A 19,218-nucleotide genomic window follows, 5' to 3' on the forward strand; every position below is an offset into this window, starting at 1 on the left:
AGTGGTTTCACGTATACGTAGAGAACACAACCCACAGATCGCACTCACTTACTCAGGAGAGACTATCAGCTCAGGTATAATATCTTCTATATGAGTAAGCCCAGTAACATATTTGAACAGACCCATGGTTGTCACGGCATCCCCAAGAGTTTGTGTTGCTCCTGCCTCAGAATTGACATCGAGATCTCCCTGTATAAGGAATCTGGAGGTCCTCCTCACCAAAACTGAAACCAGCGCTATTAGGCCAGATAGGGAAACAGGCTGTTGGTACATGAACAGAACCTCTGATCTCTCCCAACTATGACCATCACCAGATAAAAGCATTTGAAACTGGGGTTCTACCAATCAAGAATGCTGATGACCAAGACTGAATTCTGACAGACCACCTCAACTTCTCACTGGTCTTCATTTCTATGATGATGCAGAACCGAGAACTTATGAGGACAAAGTGCAGTGATAGATTAATCTCAGTCATGCAAGCCAGGTGCTAACCTCATCATTTTGCCATCCCCACGAGAAGCACTGCTACCATACTCCATACATAGATGCCATACATGCGGACAGAAGGTACGTGTGCATGTGGACAAACAGATTGCAAAACCATATGCTAGTTACAGGTTACATTAGCCTGTCAAGGCCCTTTGCCTTTCTCTTTCTCCATGAATGATGCCTCATCTGCATTACAGTTTTCACAAAATAATCATTTAGGCCACAGGCAGGGGCTCGGCAAGCTGGATCTCCAGTCACAGATTGCTGTCCTGATCTAGAGAAAACACTGCAATCACAAGGGCATGCAAGAATGGGCTACACACACATGAGCAAATGAGCAAGGAGAAACGGGACTGAAGGAAGAAAAAACATCTTTAAACCCTTATATCAGATCCCCAAGGAAAGCAGATTAATGTTTTGTAAACCTATGTGTCTGAGTAAATTACCCATTTATATTACAGCAGAGTCCAAGTATTTCTCATGGGAAAACAGCCAGTATTCCTGCAGTGCTCTCAAGTATTCAAAGCGCAAGGGGCTCAACGAGCATGATTTGCTTTTTATGGCCGAATACGTGCTTTACTGCTTAGCTTGCTACTACTTCTCAGGACAAAAATCAGATTTAATATCACCCCACGGAAAGTATGAGAAGGGGGAGACAAATGAGGGAAGTTTACCTACATATGACCACCCCCTCCCTGCAATACGAATAATCTATTTTAACGAAAGGCACTATAAACAGCTAAGCAGAGTCCTATGCAGTCTAGTGGTTTAGAAGGAGTCATCATTTGCATTTCTTTTAGTGCTGTCAACCAGTCATGATCTACACACACTAAATAAATATATTGTATTATATATTTGTGTTATGTGCCGTCAAGTCGCCTCCGACCTACGGTGACGCTATGAATGAAAGACCTCCAAAAGGTCCTATCATTAACAGACTTGCTCAGATCCTGCAAACTGGAGGACGTGGCTTCTTTTACTGAATCAAGCCATCTCGTTTTAGGTCTTCCTCTTTTCCTCCTGCCTTCCACTTTTCCTAGCATTATTGACTTTTCCAGAGAATCTTCTCTTCTCATGATGTGACCACAGTACGATAGCCTTAGTTTTGTCATTTTAGCTTCTAGGGAGGATTTGATCCAGAACCCACTTATTTGTCTTTTTGGCTGTCCATGGTATCCACGAAACTCTCCTCCAGCACCACATTTCAAATTAATCAATTTTCTTTGTATAAGCTTTTTTCACTGTCGCTTTCACATCCATACATACAATGGGGAATACCATATTATATATTGGACATAACATTCATTGAGTCCTTGAAATAGTGCTGAAAAAGAAATCTAAACACATAAAGTTGCCCAAACTGGCTGAAGTCGAATTAAGAACTCTTCAGTCATCCGATCCTGGATGAAAAGTTTGCTTGTTTATTTGGATCGTAGCCACAGTTCTCACTTTTCCATGGGCTGCTGCACAATAAGGTTCCCCTGCCTTCTTCTCACTCCGAGTTCTTTCTTCCTGAGAATCTGACACAGACATGTTTCCTGACCCTGTTCTAATTCTTATCCTCTTTTCCACCCTCCTTCCCCTTCACTGGGCACAAGCTGCTAGTTAGATCCTGATCATGTCCTAAGGAATGGCAGTAGTATCCAACTCTGGCTTGGCTTCTCGGGTGCTCCTCAAGTGGAAAAGACCCATTTGACTGTCCTTGCCCATACCTTTGGTATATTTGCATGCACTCTCCAGTGGCAGGGAAATGGCTCCTATACCAATGGCCTTATCTGTGATGCTGACCTGTTACCTCAGAGTGTGTGCTGCTACTAAGGTCAGGGCTGCATTAACCCATGGCCAGACCCCTAGGCTCTCAGGTATTTTGGACCCCCTCTGGCACTTCAATCTTTCACCCCACTACAGCTGACAGCCTGACCCTGGTACGGTAGGTACTAGACCACAGTACATAGCCCTATATCCATTTTGAGGGTCTCCTGAAGAATTCTATTCACAATTTTAAAAATATTTTTATTGCGCTAATAGAACTCTTTAGGAAAGCACATTTTGGGGATATAATTTTTCAATACTGTAATATTTTGAATTTATTTGTATTATTTATTAAAAATTGTATTATTTATTAAAATATTATTTATTAAAATATATAAATTATGGATAATTGTTTTAATATAAGAGACAATTTGTTTCACTTCAATAAGGAAGTGGTAAGCAGCAGTACCGCAGTCCAAGCTCTGCTCACGACCTGAGTTCGATCCTGGTGGAAGCTGGGTTCAGGTAGCCAGCTCAAGGTTGACTTAGCCTTCCATCCTTCTGAGGTCGGTAAAATGAACACTCAGTTTCCTGGGGGTAAAGTGTAGATGAGTGGGGAAGGCAATGGCAAACCACCTCGTAAAAAGTCTGCCAAGAAAACATCGTGATGCGACGTCCCCCCAAGGATCAGTAATGACTTGGTGCTTGTACCAAGTAATGACTTGGTGCCTTTACCTTTTTACCCAATAAGGAAGCAGTTAATTATCTTATTAATAGAGGTTATATAAGAGAATCAGTTAATTGTAATCTATGTGGGGGTCCCTGTGGGGCCCCAAGGCTTCAGCCTAGTCAGCCTTATGAATAATATGGCCCTGACTAAGGTGAGAGGTCAAACCACTCATACTGCCTTCTCTATCATCTTTTTCTTGGCTACACAATTTAAATGTTGTCTTATGGTTCTCATAATCACATTTGTTCTCAGTTTACTTTTGTTACCCATAGTCTGTTTCCTTCTGCGAATTATTGATAAAAGATGCCACAACATCCTACCTTAGACCACTTCCTCATTATATGGTTCCCATAACCAAATCCTGTTGTGGATTTTAACTTTAAATCACCGCTTTGAATGTTTTGCGTAGCCTTGAGAGTTTGCTTTTAGGTTTTTGAGTAAATCTGCAAATGTGCCATTTTTTTCTTTGTTCCAGCAAACCTACAGCTTCGGCCTTGAGAAAGATAACGTTTGAATACATGGTTTTATATTTAGAATAAATCCTAGAACCAATGGAACAAAGTTTTCAACAATTAATGCTTTGGAATGCTCAGAGGTATCTAACATCATGCCTTTAGAGAAAATGAATTAGATGGTTTGTACAGTCGTAATTTCATCTACATATGCTGCTAATCTTCTCTTCTCTGATTAGGATATCAAGCACCAATCCACATGCAAAAGAACCTCCTCAGGATACAGTGAAGCCTCCCTCCATTAGCATTCCACACCCTGGGAAACTCTTACAGGATGACTCAGCCCAACCCCACCTTCCTGAATAGATATAAATTACCTGCCAACATCTTTTCCACACTGTGACACTGAGAGATCTCTGTCTTTTGGTGCTACACCTCTGAAGATGCCAGTCACAGCTGCTGGCGAAATGTCAGGAACTACCATGCCAAGACCACGGCTATACAGCCCGGAAAATCCACAACAATCATCGTTCTCCAGCCGTGAAAGCCTTCGACAATACAATCTGCATTAAGCTATACGACTGTGAAAGCTCTGTGTCACCTTTGCAGTCTCTAAAAAGCACGGCCTCTATATTAGTGTGCAGCTGCTAGTAGTGTTTAATTTCTAAAATGAAAGATGTCAGGGTTGAAGACATCCTAGAATTTATTTGCTCTACTTTGAAAGCCTCCTTCTTAATGCCAGATGAGCAGGAGCTGTGTTGAAGAAAAGCCTGTTGCACATGTGCAGAAATATGGTCCAAACCAAAATACTGGCCTCAGAGGGACAGCACTGAAAGGAGGTTTAAGGCTTAAGACTTGATGAGCCTTTTCTCTAAATAAACTGTATCAATTAGACAGCAGCTGTTCTTGAAAAATGTGGAATGCCTGCTCAAAACGAGTGAGACACTGTCTTATACAGCAAAATTGGACACAGTAGCTTGGTTTCTTGTAGGTGGTATGTGTACAAGAATGTCAATGCAAGTGCCTTAAAACAGACTTCTCCTGGGCCTTTATAACCACAGATTTACATCCAGAATAAATCCAGAGGAGTTAGCCGTGTTAGTCTGTAGTAGCAAAATCAAAAAGAGTCCAACAGCACCTTTAAGACTATCCGATTTTATTGTAGCATAAGCTTTCGAGAATCACAGTTCTCTTCGTCAGATGCATGGAGGGCAGAAAGAAACTGGTCAAATATAGAGGAGGGGAGGGGAGGGGAGGAGGAGAGGAGGGATGTAGACAACTCCTTTGATATGGAGATGCAAACAGCTCCTTTTGATGTGGGGATCAGTTTGCCTGTGTAAAGGTTCAAAGGAGTTTGCCGTGTTAGTCTGTAGTAGCAAAATCAAAAAGAGTCCAGCAGCACCACCAAGACCATACAATTCCACTGCAGCACAAGCCTTCGATAACCACAGCCCTCCCCGCCAGATGCATCTGACAAAGGCTTGTGCTGCAGTGGAATGGTATGGTCTTGGTGGTGCTGCTGGACTCTTTTTGATTTTGCTACTACAGACTAACACGGCAAACTCCTTTGAACCTTTACACAAGCAAACTGATCCCCACATCAAAAGGAGCTGTTTGCATCTCCATATCAAAGGAGTTGTTTACATCTCTCCTCCTCCCCTCCCCTCCCCTCCTCTATATTTGACCAGTTTCTTTCTGCCCTCCATGCATCTGACGAAGAGAACTGTGATTCTCGAAAGCTTATGCTACAATCAAATTGGTTAGTCTTAAAGGTGCTGCTGGACTCTTTTTGATCCAGAATAAAATAACGCAGAACCTGATGTAGCAGAATTCCAATCAAGCTATAGCAGAATAGTAATCTAAATAAAGAGGGGTGTCCATAATATGCAAATATTTCTCGGTGTCTCTGTCCCAACTCCCTGCTAAAAACAAACAAACAATGCAGCTATTTGACATAGCCAAGATAATGTAGTTCAACAGACATTTGGAAACAGGAAAACAGGCATTTGGAAACAGAAATTCCTAATCTATAAATCATCCACAATGTGTTGAAGACATTCAGGAAGTGACAGCAATTTCTGAAATCTCTGTAAGGCGCTTGAGCAAAGCCTTCAGAGTACGAGGTAGTTTTTTTGGCAGCAACTTACCACATAGCATGCATGTAAGTTGGAGGTAGACGAGGGCTGCTGACGGGTGTGCAGTTGTAAGATCTCATTATCCTCTCTGCCAATAAGAAGTTACGAAAGAGGCTTGCCACAAGCAGGTCCTGCCTGAAGAGTTTTTGGAAAAGATCTGCAAAAAAAAGACACAAAAGGGGGATGGTGTTTATAGAGAGAAGTGATAAAAACCATGATAAAATGAGAGGTCTAATTATGTGACTGTTCTCTGGCAAATAGGGCTGCTGAGAAGGAAGGAATAAGGGGCCATAATCATCCCGTGGGCTCACAGAGCCAGGCAAAACAAGACATTTGTTTTTTATATGATGCTTGTGCTGGGTCTGAGTGGTGGTGAATGGGGAAGAAGGAATCTTTATATTGGGGCCCATAGTGACTCTTGGCAGCCCAGCTGGCAAAATTATCACTGCAATCGTTATATCTGCTGTTTGTATTTACATTTTAAACACACTAACAATAGCTAGCTGAACCTAAGTCTTTATTCCTAGGCACCAATACTACATCTTTACATGGTTTCCACAGCTACAAGATACTAATAAAACCCTCTAATCAGCTCAGCTTCAATGCCACTGCCTCCTGCCATGTGATAGGCCAAGCCCTAGAATTAGAAGAGCTATCAGAGCTACATCAGCAAATAACAGCAGAAACCAAAGTTTGCAAATGCCAGGGGCACCTGTTATCATAAGGGAGTTAAGCGTGGGGAGTAGGGGTGTGCAATTCGGGTTTCCAATTCGGGAAAAATACCTGAATTGGCCGGATTTGCAAAGAATCGGGACTTTCAAATCAGGCCCAGCATGCTGGGCTTGATTTGGAAACCCCGAATCAAAGCTTCCCCAAGAAATTCGTATTGCTTCGGGAAGCTTCGGGTCAAGGGTTTAAATGCCCCTTTCCTTGTCCCTGAAAAGCAGCAGGGAAAGGGGCATTTAAACAAGGATCGGCTGTTTGGTGGAGAAATCCCCACCAAACAGCTGATCCAAGGGCAAGGGAAATGCCCTTGGCTTTTTCACCCATTGGATGAAAAGCCCTGCTGTGAGCTTTGAAAAAATCCAAGTCAGCTATTTCACCCGATGGGAGGGAGCTCCCTCTGCCTCCCTCCCACTGGATGAAATAGCCAGCCTGGATACTTTCAAAGCTCAGAGCAACGCTGAAAAGCCCTGCTCTGAGCTTTGAACAAGTCCAAGCCGGCTATTTCACCCAATGGGAGGGAGCTCCCTCTGCCTCCCTCCCACTGGATGAAATAGCCAGCCTGAATACTTTCAAAGCTCAGAGCAATGCTGAAAAGCCTTGCTCTGAGCTTTGAAAAAGTTCAAGCCAGCTATTTCATCCAATGAGAGGGAGCTCCCTCCGAATTTTTACAGAGCATATTGAAGCGGCGGAAATGCCCTAATCCTGAAGCCGCTTGCTGCTTCAGGTTTAGGGGTATTTTGGATTCTTTTCCCGAATCTTTTCCCTGTGCACACCCCTAGTGGGGAGATCCTACTTTCTCTATTCAAGTTTTTTCCCCTTCTGGGTTCTTCTTTCTTCTGATTTTTTCCCTCATTAGTTTATAGTTTCAAACTCCTGCCCCCCCCCCCCATTTGTGTCCAGCTGCATATTTAGGTAGAAATTCTGTGGTTTAGCGGCTACAGCCATACCTCTGGGTAGGACGTTCCATGCAATTGTGTCTGTGATTGCTGTAAAGATCCAATTCAGTTCTCCCAGAGGCGTTCTCCTGTCATTTAGCCTTCCAGGAATTCTACAAAAAGTTATGAAACTTTAGTCATAAATAGACATAAGCTATACCTATATCAGTGGCTGTAAAGGTACTGTGCTACAATTTCCATTTTATAACAGAAATTTAAAACATGCATTACCATGACTTAAACTGACCTATGAGAATTTCCTTTCACATGACAATTTATTCCATATATTGATCCCGTTCCCACACTGCAGCTTCTTCTGTCTCAACAACTCAGTCAGTGGACTCAAAAGTCTCAAGTTACGAACACCATCAAGGAAAGAAAAATACTAGATAACAACAAAGGCTCTTCCATAGTTCAGAATAAATGGTAATAAGACAACTGGGGAATACTTTTACAATCTGTTTTTCTAATTATTCAGTAAGGACAAACTGCACACTAAATCATTGAATGAATTGACTAATAAACTAACCAATCTTTACTGAAAAAGGGCAACTGGGAAAGTAATGGAAATTTTAAGCAAACTATAATGCAGTTTTGTGATCATTCTTTATTCCTCATAAAGCAAACATTCTGTGAGTCTAACATCACGAAGGAAGGAAGGAAGGAAGGAATGTCTAAACAGCAATGGCACCATGACATAAAGATCCACCTATGTTTTTGTCTTGCCCTTCCTCCAATGAATGCAGGGCGATGTCTATGAGCCCTCCCTTCCCTCTGTTAATTTTTAAAAAATACTGCCTCCTCCAGCACTGCTGCCAACAGGAAGCTGCAAGGGGACAGACAACATTGCTTGTGCCACTGTCCAGGTCTGAGTTGAGGGGTTGAGAGCCAGTTTGGTGTAGTAGTTAAGAGTGGTGGGACTCTAATTTGGCGAACTGGGTTTGATTCCCCGCTCCTCTACTTGAAGCCAGCTGGGTGACCTTGGGTCAGTCACAGCTCTCCCAGAATGCTCTCAGCTCCACTCACCTCACAGGGTGATTGTTATGGGGATAATAATAACATATTGCCGAAGGCTTTCACGGCCGGAGAACGATGGTTGTTGTGGGTTTTCCGGGCTGTATTGCCGTGGTCTTGGCATTGTAGTTCCTGACGTTTCGCCAGCAGAAACTCTTACAGGATGACTCAGCTCAACCCCACCCCTCCTGAGTAGATATAAATGACCTGCCAACATCTTTTCCACACTGTGACACTGAGAGATCTCTATCTTTTGGTGCTACACCTCTGAAGATGCCAGCCACAGCTGCTGGCGAAACGTCAGGAACTACAATGCCAAGACCACGGCAATACAGCCCGGAAAACCCACAACAACCGACAATAACAACATACTTTGTAAACTGCTTTGAGTGGGCGTTAAGTTGTCCTGAAGGGCAGTATATAAATCCAATGTTATTTATTATTGGTGCTGGCGGAGATAATGGAGCTTGACCTTGCTTTCTCCTTGTTGCCAGTAGCCCTCAAACACAGTGGTCCACCAGAAACTTTCTCTGTAAGTAAAATGGCCAGTCCACCCCTCCTCTATCTCTTGGTTTCAACAGCAGTATCTTTCTGGACAGATAAAGTTAATATTTAAATATATTGAATTTCTAATATATCAACAGGCGGCATCTTTATGACCAAGGGATTTCAAATTGGAAAGTATCAGCACTCTTAGAAAGCACTAATGAAGCTGGAACATCAATTTCTTCCCTAACGTGTAAAGCTTCTAAATACATAGAAACCCACAGGAATTCTTGGTGAAGGAGACACTGTGTTCATTAAGAATATTAGATTCATTAGGCAGGAATATTTTTTCCTCCAATCTTCATATGCAAAACAAATCTCTCAAAAGGTTCTTATACTAATTTCAAAGGTCGTTATAAGATGCTCCCTCTAGCCAAGAAACCTTGAAATGCCAAAAGAATACAGGAACACTAAAGCTGCAGATTGGTGCATAACCCAAATAAAAAAAGCAGAGGATTAACAAAACATTAACATTCAGATACCGAATTAGGATTAGCTTTCAGGACCAGCATGTTTTAGCAAAACTGTATTTATTTTGATCAGGAATATCAGTGCCTAACAGCTGCTGCTGAAAATTATGGACAATATGGAACATTGTAACTATTTATTTTTGTGCTGTTTTTAGTAAAATGGTTTTAGTTGTGTTTTATATAATATTATTGCTGGAACAAGGCTTCCTGAATGCCTAGATGGATTACTATTAGAGGTGGGCATGAACCAAAATACGAACCAAAATTCATCACAAACCAGGACAATTCATGGTTCATGAACCAGCGGTTCATCAGAGCCCGTTTCTGACGAACTGCCACGAACTTTTAGACTGGTTTGTTCAGTTCGGTTTTTTGGTTCATCACTGCAGACAGCCTGGTGCCGATCAATCAGTTTCCTAGGCAACTGGGGGTGGGGGTGCTTTCTGCAGCCCTGGAGTGACCTTTTGCTGCCCTGGAAGTGAATTTTTCATGAACCAAATGAATTGGTTCATGAACTGGGGCAAGTTCGTAACAGTTCGTGGTTTGTGAAACGTGACAAACCATGAACTGCACGGTTTGGTTTTCCCCCGGTTTGTGCCCATATCTAGTTACTATATTTTAAAATGAACTAACTGATTTTAAAAGTTAGTACTGAATGGGGAGAGGAATGAATAAACTAATAATGTTGTTGGCATAATTACTTTTGATTGCATATGTAACACGGCTGGCTGGAACAGTTAGGGAGGAGTGCCGTTAACCAGAGAACACTTTCAAAGACTCTTTCCCAAGGAACCATAACTGTGGATCTTCCTCCACCCCCTACTCCAAATTTCCATGATATTTCACAGATCTCTATTATTTCATTTTTTAAAAAAGAGAAAAGTGACACTAATCAATTCTGAGCATGGCAGCTTCCCAAGTAACAATCTCTAGCCCACACTACTCACATCCCTGGAGGCTTGGCAGAAATTGCACTAGCACAGATTCACAAGCTTGAGCATTTGGGATAAGAAATCAGTTCAAACCTATGCAAACGCTGAAAAGTTTACACAGTGACCCTCTCGCCAGAGAAGCAAAATGATACTAGCTCAAGGTAAGTTTAGCAGTTTAACAATTCTGCAATTAGTTTTCTGGAGATTGGAGAAGCCATATTGTGTGATACTGCAAATGCTTACTAGACTGTGCATTCTCTGCAAATCACTTGTGCATATCAAAAGTACACGTGCAAAAGGAATAAGGACCCTTGTACTGGGAAGAGAGGTTGTAAAACTTTATTCCATCAATCAAAGAGGAAGCAACAATAGTGGCATTTTAAAAATATTTTGGGACCCACAGAGCAATGTCACTTTTTAAATTCCCCATATAACATCTGGTAACTCCCACCAAGTTCTTTTTTTTTTTTTTGAAAAGATTTTTATTGGGTTAGGGTCAAATGTTTACACATTACAATCAATATTCCCATTTCCCAATTTCTAACCCCCTCCCTTTCCCCCCCCATTTTGTTGACTTCCAACAGTTTTCCAACCCTTTATCCCTTTTCCCTTACTCTTTATATATTCCTCTATCTAACAAATATATATTCTCCCTTTATTCTAAGCAATACTTCTTTAACTATTTTTAATACTCTGTACCCTGACTATGAGTCCCTTTTTCCATAATGGATAAACAATTTATCCCATTTTTCATTATTTCACTTTCAATTATTTCTATATATCATAAACTATGTAAACCATACATTCATATAAATCAACTTATACTCTATATGTTATTCATTCTATCTTCTTCTTTCTATTTTAGTTATATTTGTTTACATTAATATTTCTATTCCCCTTCAATCATAAGTCTATATATGATATCAATCAATTTGACTCATATACAACTTCAAATAAACATATTCAGTTTGGTACACTGTACGGAATCAAAAAGAAAATATTGTTAGTTAATCAATCCTTATAGTTAACCCTTATGATTAATTATTTTCTATCAATATTCTATTTATTATTCTATATATATCAATCTAATATCATAACTGCTTAGAAATTCTCTTTTACCTCTTCTCCTCCCCGGTAAAGTCACCCCCCTCTACATTTTATTGTACTTCAATAGTTCTCAAACTGCCACAGTTCTCCTCCCACCTCCCATTTCTTCTCCAAATATTGTTTCAGCTTCTCCCAGTCTGTGTTAAACTGTCCTGAGTCCAGATTTCTCAATTTTCTTGTCATTTTGTCCATTTCTGCCATATACAGCAATTTGTGGATCCAATCTTCAATAGTTGGCACTTCTTGTATTTTCCATTTTTGCGCATACAAAAGTCTAGCTGCTGCCGTCATGTAAAATATCAACGTCCTATGATGGGCTGGAATTCCCTCCATTCCCAAGTTTAGTAGCAGGAGTTCTGGGTTCTTATTAATTTGAAATTGTAAAATCTCACTCATTTCTCTTATTATTTCCCCCCAGTACTGCCTAGCTACCTCACACGTCCACCACATGTGGTAGAGGGAGCCCTCATGCTTCCTGCATTTCCAGCATTTATTAGAAGTGTTCAAATTCCCTAGCGCAATCTTCTTTAGTGTCATGTACCAACGGTAAATCATTTTGTAAATGTTCTCTTTAATACTAGTGCATGTCGTTGTTTTCATTGTAGTCTTCCACAAGTATTCCCATGCCTCCATTGTTATTTCTTTGTTGAAATTTATGGCCCATTTCACCATTTGTCCTTTAACTATTTCATCCTCAGTATACCATTTCAGCAGTGCTTGGTATACCTTAGATATTCTTTTCTTGTCCTCTTTGAGAAGGGTCTGCTCTAGTTCCGAGTTTTCTGTTCGCTCCCACCAAGTTCTTGATAAATGGCAATTTCAAATAACTAGCAGCAGCCCGTTTCTACTTGTGGAGAAAACTGTAACCAGTATTAGCAGTTTTCTTACACTCACTGCTCTTGCCAAATGTGCCCAGAGTAGGGCTCCACTACGAATGGGCTTTATAACCATTTTAGAAGGCACTAGCAGGATAAGTTTTATAAAATGGAACTTTTCTTAAACCACATAAATAAGGTTTTTTTTAAATGCTGAAATTCAAACAGAACTAAAATAAGCTTCTGCTTATGCCCAGATACTACATTATCCGAATAAAAGATTTACACTGCAAGCAGGAGAGAGCTGGATTATATTGAATACATAGTGGAAATAATTCTATAGGTAAAGGAGCAGGCACTGAATGTATTCCTTTATATGCTTGATTTGTTCTTGACACACAAAGGGGAATACTGAAAACCACAGATTGTGATGAAACAGCCAGCAGTTCCTATGGACTAGCAGATCACTTCCTCAGTAGAGCCCCGCTGGTCCAGAAGCTGTAGCCTGTGAATGCATTGCTTTAAAACAGGAAGACATTTGACTACCAGAAAGGATAAAGCCACTTGTCAGCCATCACCAGCCTTTGCTATGGAAACATCCCCCAAAGAGGTGCCCCCCCCCCGCAAGATGATTCAAGCGCTTCAAGCTGAAGCAAACGGTCACGACACCTGAAACTGAAATATCACACCAGACACTCCACCTCTGTTACAGTGCGTGGGCAGTATGCATGTTTTCGACATCACTGCCCGACTGATGCCATCCACTCTCTTCAGCATTCTGCCAAATTGTTCCATTTCTGGCATTATCCTGTTACTCACGAGGGGGGACGCAAAACCTCATTCAGAACTTGCTCTGGGCTGCCAAGCTGGCTCAAAGCTGACACAATACGGCACCCTTCCAGAAAATGTGTCTCTGTTGAGAAAGTCTCAGGGATCCGTTGCGATAAAAGCTTGGGAAACGTGAATCCTGCTTGGTTAAGGTGTATAAATGGAGAGGTAACAACATAAATTTACCTCATTACAATAATATGCGCTACAATGGATCTTTTTGGAATGTAATAAAAAGGCAGATGGGAGTCTATCCCGGAGCTCTGCAGCTTGAAGTGACACAGCCAAGCACTTTGTTGTCTGACATAAATCTCTTTATAGGCTGCCTTGTACTGTCACAGCACAGTAATCAGCGCAACCGTCCTCCGAATGGACCAATTAAACAACACACAGAGACGTTCTCAGAGTTTAATTTCTGCAAAACCTCATTGTTCGCAAAACTCTTACACGCTTCGGAATGTTCCTCTTCCTAACAATTACAGCTAGGGGTGGGGGCTTCAATTTGGCGAGCAACATGGTTCCTCCTGTTCAGGACTATAAAATATTTCAGGAGGGAACACACACACACATACACACTCACACAGACAAACAAACAAACAAAACCTTGCTAAATTTAGGAAAACAAAAACCTACTCCGTTTAAAACAATTGAGCAAAAGTCTTCCACTAAAATAATAAAGACTCAAGTCGATTCAATGTCTATCACAAAACGTACCCTAAACGATGGTTGTTGGGGGTTTTCCGGGCTGTATTGCCGTGGTCTTGGCATTGTAGTTCCTGACGTTTCGCCAGCAGCTGTGGCTGGCATCTTCAGAGGTGTAGCACCAAAAGACTACAGAGGTGTAGTCTTTTGGTGCTACACCTCTGAAGATGCCAGCCACAGCTGCTGGCGAAACGTCAGGAACTACAATGCCAAGACCACGGCAATACAGCCCGGAAAACCCCCAACAACCATCGTTCTCTGGCCGTGAAAGCCTTTGACAATACATCGTACCCTAAACGATCTCTTATGAAAGCAGCATACAGTCATCTAACCCAAATTTCATGTGTCCCTTCATGTTTTTAAAGCCAGCCAAAGATGATTGAATGGCTGAAAGTGCGCAATCTATCCAATCGTTATTAAAGCACTACACTACATTTAAAATTGTCAGAAAGAATGTAAGTGATTCACACACACACACACACACGACTTCAAAAGACTATTTATCTGTGAACTTTGTTTTGATCCTCAATAGATTACAGGGAAGCAAGTCCCCTTGATGTCAATTAAACTATTTTCCTCGTAACAGGCAATAGGGATAGGATTTTTCGGCGCTTAGGGATAATGTTTTTCTTGGGGGGGGAAGGGGGTTCATATGCGGCAACAAAACAAAACAAATTCACCACCACAACTCATGACTTGTATCAAAAGATGTCCCTGAACACCCAAAAGACATTAGAAGATCAGAACGTTCCACTCAAAGACCAAGAGAAAAAAGCTCTGCTAGGCTGCATAAATCCATTAGCTGCCATTGAAATTCTCAGAATACATTATGCTAATTCATATGAGGTGTCAAAAACAGAAGTTTTATCATTGTCGCCGATTCTAGCTATTTTTCAATATCAGACCCTCAACTGTGAATTAGCAGTTTATTGTTAAGAGAAAGCCTTTGTAGTCAGAGACGTAAAAACTTGCAACTGCTAAGCACAGAAACTAGCTGCCTGTTCACAATCTTGACATCATTTCAATCTTCATTTTTATACATTAAAAAAATAACTGGGCTTTTTAGATCAAGATGGGTAACTGTGTTAGTCTGCCTGTAGCAGTAGAAAAGAGCAAGAGTCCAGTACCATCCGTAAGACTAACAAAATTTGTGATAGGGTATGAGCTTTCGTGAGACACAGCTCATTTCTTCAGATACAGCTCTGGGCTTTTTGTTCCCCTTTCTTGTGTATTCCTTTTCGCTTTCTTCTCCATGGCTTTCTCTCCTCTCCTCCACACCCTGAATGGTGTTGTGTTCCCAGCCATACCAGGACAAAGCTCTTCTCTCACAGGCCTTCGGTAACAGGTCTGGCAGCTTCTCAACACCACCAGGCCATGAAACAGAGACATAAGCCGAGACTAGGCCCTGCAATTAACTCAGATGACCATTCTTTCCTTATAGGCAACATAAACAACATCAGCCATGTCACGTGGTGTTCAGGCAATAAAACTTCAAAGCATGAAATTGACAAACTAGAATTTATCAGTATGTTTTATTGTGTGTATCAATGTCTATTGTGTGCACTAAGAATTTGCCACTGCCAAATACCGAGACAACGAATGATGATGATTGTGTTTATCTTGTATGCAGCTGAACTTTGCAGATATCTCTGATGGAGTCTCTTGTATTGTATATTATGGCCTCTTTTTTCTCCATACACATTCCACTTACAGAATCTACTTCATATACTTGATGAAAAGTGCATAAAAGCTTATGCATCTGGCGGGGAGGACTGTGGTTATCGAAGGCTTGTGCTGCAGTGGAATTGGATAGTCTAGGTGCTGCTGCTGAACTCTTTGATTTTGCTACTACAGACTAACACGGCAAACTCCTTTGAACCTTTACACAAGCAAACTGATCCCCACACCAAAAGGAGCTGTCTGCATCTCCATATCAAAGGAGTTGTTTACATCCCCCCTCTCCTCCCCCCCTCTCCTCCTCTATATTTGACCAGTTTCCTTCTGCCCTCCATGCATCTGACGAAGAGAACGTGATTCTCGAAAGCTTATGCTACAATAAAATTGGTTAGTCTTAAAGGTGCTACTGGACTCTTTTTGATTTTGCTACTACAGACTAACACGGCTAACTCCTCTGGATCTACTGTAATACACTGTTACCCCTCTGGAATAAGTCACAATAGGTTAGGTACCTGCATTGCCCACAGTTGTGGCTATCACACCAGCATTATGATCTAGCAATATTAAGAGACAAGTGAAGGCCCCGAAGCAGTCGGGATGACAGGAAACTAACAACATCTGTTTCTTTACGAGTGATAGTTAACGAGGCCATGTACAACAATGGCTTCACTACACTTCTGCCTGATGCTACAAAAGTTTGTCAACTTGTGACAAACTTTTGCAACATCTGGCAAAAGTGCAATGAAGCCCTTGCTCTATGCAGCATTAACTGTCATTTGCATTGATTCAGGTGTATTCACCTCCTACCAGTCCCGTTGCTTCTTGGCCCTCACTGTTCTCTTAATGTTGCCAGGTTACACTGGCAGTGTGATAGAAAAAAAACACAACTGACAGAGCTTGCCTCTTCTATGTAACTTATGTATTTATTTATTTCATTTATAGTCCGCCTTTCTCACTCAAGACTCAAGGCAGATTACACAGTGTGAGATTAGTACAGTAAACACAATTTTACAAAGACACAGCATTAGTAAGAATCCAATACAGAGTTAAAGAAACGCTGAAACAGAACGTAAGCAATTCTAGGGCTGACATTAGACCATATGAAGCACAAGTAGCTCACAGGAGCACATATTTAATACAACAGGTAGTATGTAAGGCAACATAGTGGTGAAGGCTATGGTCCTTAACTCATTCGTGAAGCATCTGAGAGCCCCTCCCTACAATACAAAAGCCTTTTTGAATAATTCGATTTTGCATCATTTGCGGAAAGCTCGAAGAGTGGGGGCTCTCCTGACCTCCTCAGGCCGGCCATTGAAAAGATGCAGCAGCTCTGTCCGAATCTACACTCCAGACTTAACTATCCTATAACTCTTTGGCTTCCTGACCTGGGACGTTTCCACACGTCTTTACCGTTGTGCAAAATTGCTAAAAACTCACGGAATGAAGGCGTCTTCATGGCGCAATTTCCCATCATTACTCTGTTCTGTGACGCGACAACGTCAGAAATCATGCCATGCCTTCATTCTGTGAAGATGCCTTCATTCCGTGAGCTTTTCGCGATTTTGCGCAACAGTAAAGATGTGTGGAAATGGCCCCAGAGTCTCAAGTCCTTCCAACTTGCCTTGCCTGCCCACTTGTACTTTGCATAACCACTCTTACCTCTAGGAGCCATGTGAGGATTTGTCCCAGTCCTACATTCTCCTTTACTCCGTCTTTCTTCATATCATCTCTCTACCATCCATTTCTCAGTGCTTCTACTTTGTAGCTCACTTCTTTTACATCATTTTATTCTCTTGCCCACCCTTTTTAGCATGCTCTTCCCACTTTGATAGCATATCATCTACTTTTCTTGACAGCGCCTTTGTTTATTACCCCCGTTCACCTCAGATCCCTACCTCGTAAGCGCCTTTCCCCAAACTTCCTTCTATACCTCCACCTGCCTCATCATCATCTTCCTCAGTACACTGGCTGTTCAGAAATTGTATTCAACAATTTGTCTCTGGCCTCTCTGCCCCTCCGTTTCCCTACCTCCTGGGACCTTTTTTCCAGTTCTCAGCCTGCTCATAAGCTTCCTTCTTTTCAGAGGGCCTCAGTGAGGTTTTAAGCTAAGCCAAACTGACTACTTTCCCTTCCCTTACAAAAGACAGATTGCATACATTGCCAGCATGGCTATTTGAATGGTTCATCAATATTTTAAATTATAACACCATCTCTGTTTATCAATTTCAGAAGCTTTATCACCACAAGTGCAATACAATTTAGATTATCTGAAAGGATACCACAAGGGTTTTGTTTTTTTAAAAAAATGAAGGAATAGAGCCATGCTAAGGGATAAGAATTGTGCATGCACTTTTAATCTGATGTTAGGCTTCATGGTTGTCTTGCTTTTCATAGAATTGTGGCAGATACAGGAGCAAGTCCTGAATACTTATGGGCACAGAAACACTTGTAGGACAAAACTGCTACCATGTCTTATGCAAAATAATTGCCTATGTCTGAAGAACAGCATAATAAAGTTGCCTAAGGCTTACAGACAACATTTACTAGATTGAATATCATAGTTGGGGTACACATCAACTTCCAGAAGGAAAAATTAAGAATCTTTCATTTGCTTTCTTATCAGATGCATGCTAAAATGATCAGTGCTTATGCAAGGTTCTAATTTCCACTAGTTAGAAACAGAAGTTAAAAACGTAGTCCTAAATAAATCTTGTTTTTAAAAAGTAATTTACATTGATCAGCTGTGTGAGGTAACGTGGTGAGTGCATTTCCACCCGTTTTGAAGTTCGCAGGCACAGCCCCCCCCCAAAAAAGGGGGGGGACTATACAACAGTCCAGAAAAGTATAAGGTCAGCTGAATCTTACAAAATACTTGGGGGGGAAAGACTTTGTTTCCCTTGACGCCATCATATTGTAATTTGACATTCATAGGAAAGCTTTTGACACAGAAGACCAACTAAAATACATTAGTAATGGAAAGAAATAGGCCAGATCAGTTCAAGCCATACTCATACTGCTTCACTTCCTTCTTTTATAAACTGTTCCTGGCAGCCCTCCCTACTGAGCTCCAGTTCACCACAGTCTGTTGTGAGGTTAGGACTATGGAAATGTCAGGGTCACTAAACAGCTTGCGCCAGGCATCTCAGTCAAAACTCCTTCTTGAAAATCTAGCAAATTTGTACGACTCATTCTTAACTGTTTCCGGGACATCTGACATCAACAAAACCAAGCTTCCCACCTTCATCAGATCCAGAGGAGTTAGCCGTGTTAGTTTGTAGTAGCAAAATAGTAAAGAGCCCAGTAGCACCTTTAAAACTAACCAACTTTATTGTAGCACAAGCTTTCGAGAACCACAGCTCTCTTCATCAGATGCATCTCTTTCTTGTATCTTTTTCTTGCATCTGATGAAGAAATCATCAGAAACAGCCTGCTCCAGGACAAACCAAAAAGAACCAACAACAGAACACCACTGGTTGCCACCTACAGTTCCCAGCTCAAACTTATCCAATGTATCATCAGTGATCTACAGCCCATCCTGGAAAACGATGCCTCTCTCTCAGATGCCCTGGGTGGAAGACCTCTCCTTGCCTACAGGCAGCCCCCCAACCTTAAACGACTTCTCACTCACAACCATGAACCGGCTAACAGAGTCACCAACACAGGAACCAGACCCTGCAACAGACCCAGATGCCAACTCTGCCCACATATCTATCCAGAAAGTATGATTACAGGACCCAATGGTGTCAACTACTCAATCGCTGGCTCTTACAGCTGCTCATCCTCCAATGTGATATATGCCCTCATGTGTCAACAATGCCCCTCTGCTCTGTACATAGGACAAACCAGCCAACCTCTACGCAAAAGAATAAATGGACACAAATCTGACATCAGAAATGGCAATATGCAGA

At 41.6% G+C, this 19,218-nt stretch overlaps 1 protein-coding gene across 3 annotated transcripts in view; it reads right to left on the reverse strand.

Annotated features, from left to right (window-relative positions):
• RPTOR (regulatory associated protein of MTOR complex 1) overlaps nt 1-19,218 on the reverse strand; it is a 525,720-nt gene that overhangs the window by 242,024 nt on the left and 264,478 nt on the right. For all 3 annotated transcript variants that reach the window (XM_054976818.1, XM_054976816.1, XM_054976815.1), the window contains exons 8-9: nt 7,232-7,332; nt 5,571-5,715 (exon numbers count right to left, since the gene is read on the reverse strand). In XM_054976818.1, the coding sequence (XP_054832793.1) occupies nt 5,571-5,715; nt 7,232-7,332 (246 nt within the window). The remainder of the gene's footprint in view (nt 1-5,570; nt 5,716-7,231; nt 7,333-19,218) is intronic.

Source organism: Eublepharis macularius, chromosome 4, assembly GCF_028583425.1.
Source record: "Eublepharis macularius isolate TG4126 chromosome 4, MPM_Emac_v1.0, whole genome shotgun sequence".
In the NCBI taxonomy this organism is placed as follows: domain Eukaryota; kingdom Metazoa; phylum Chordata; class Lepidosauria; order Squamata; family Eublepharidae; genus Eublepharis; species Eublepharis macularius.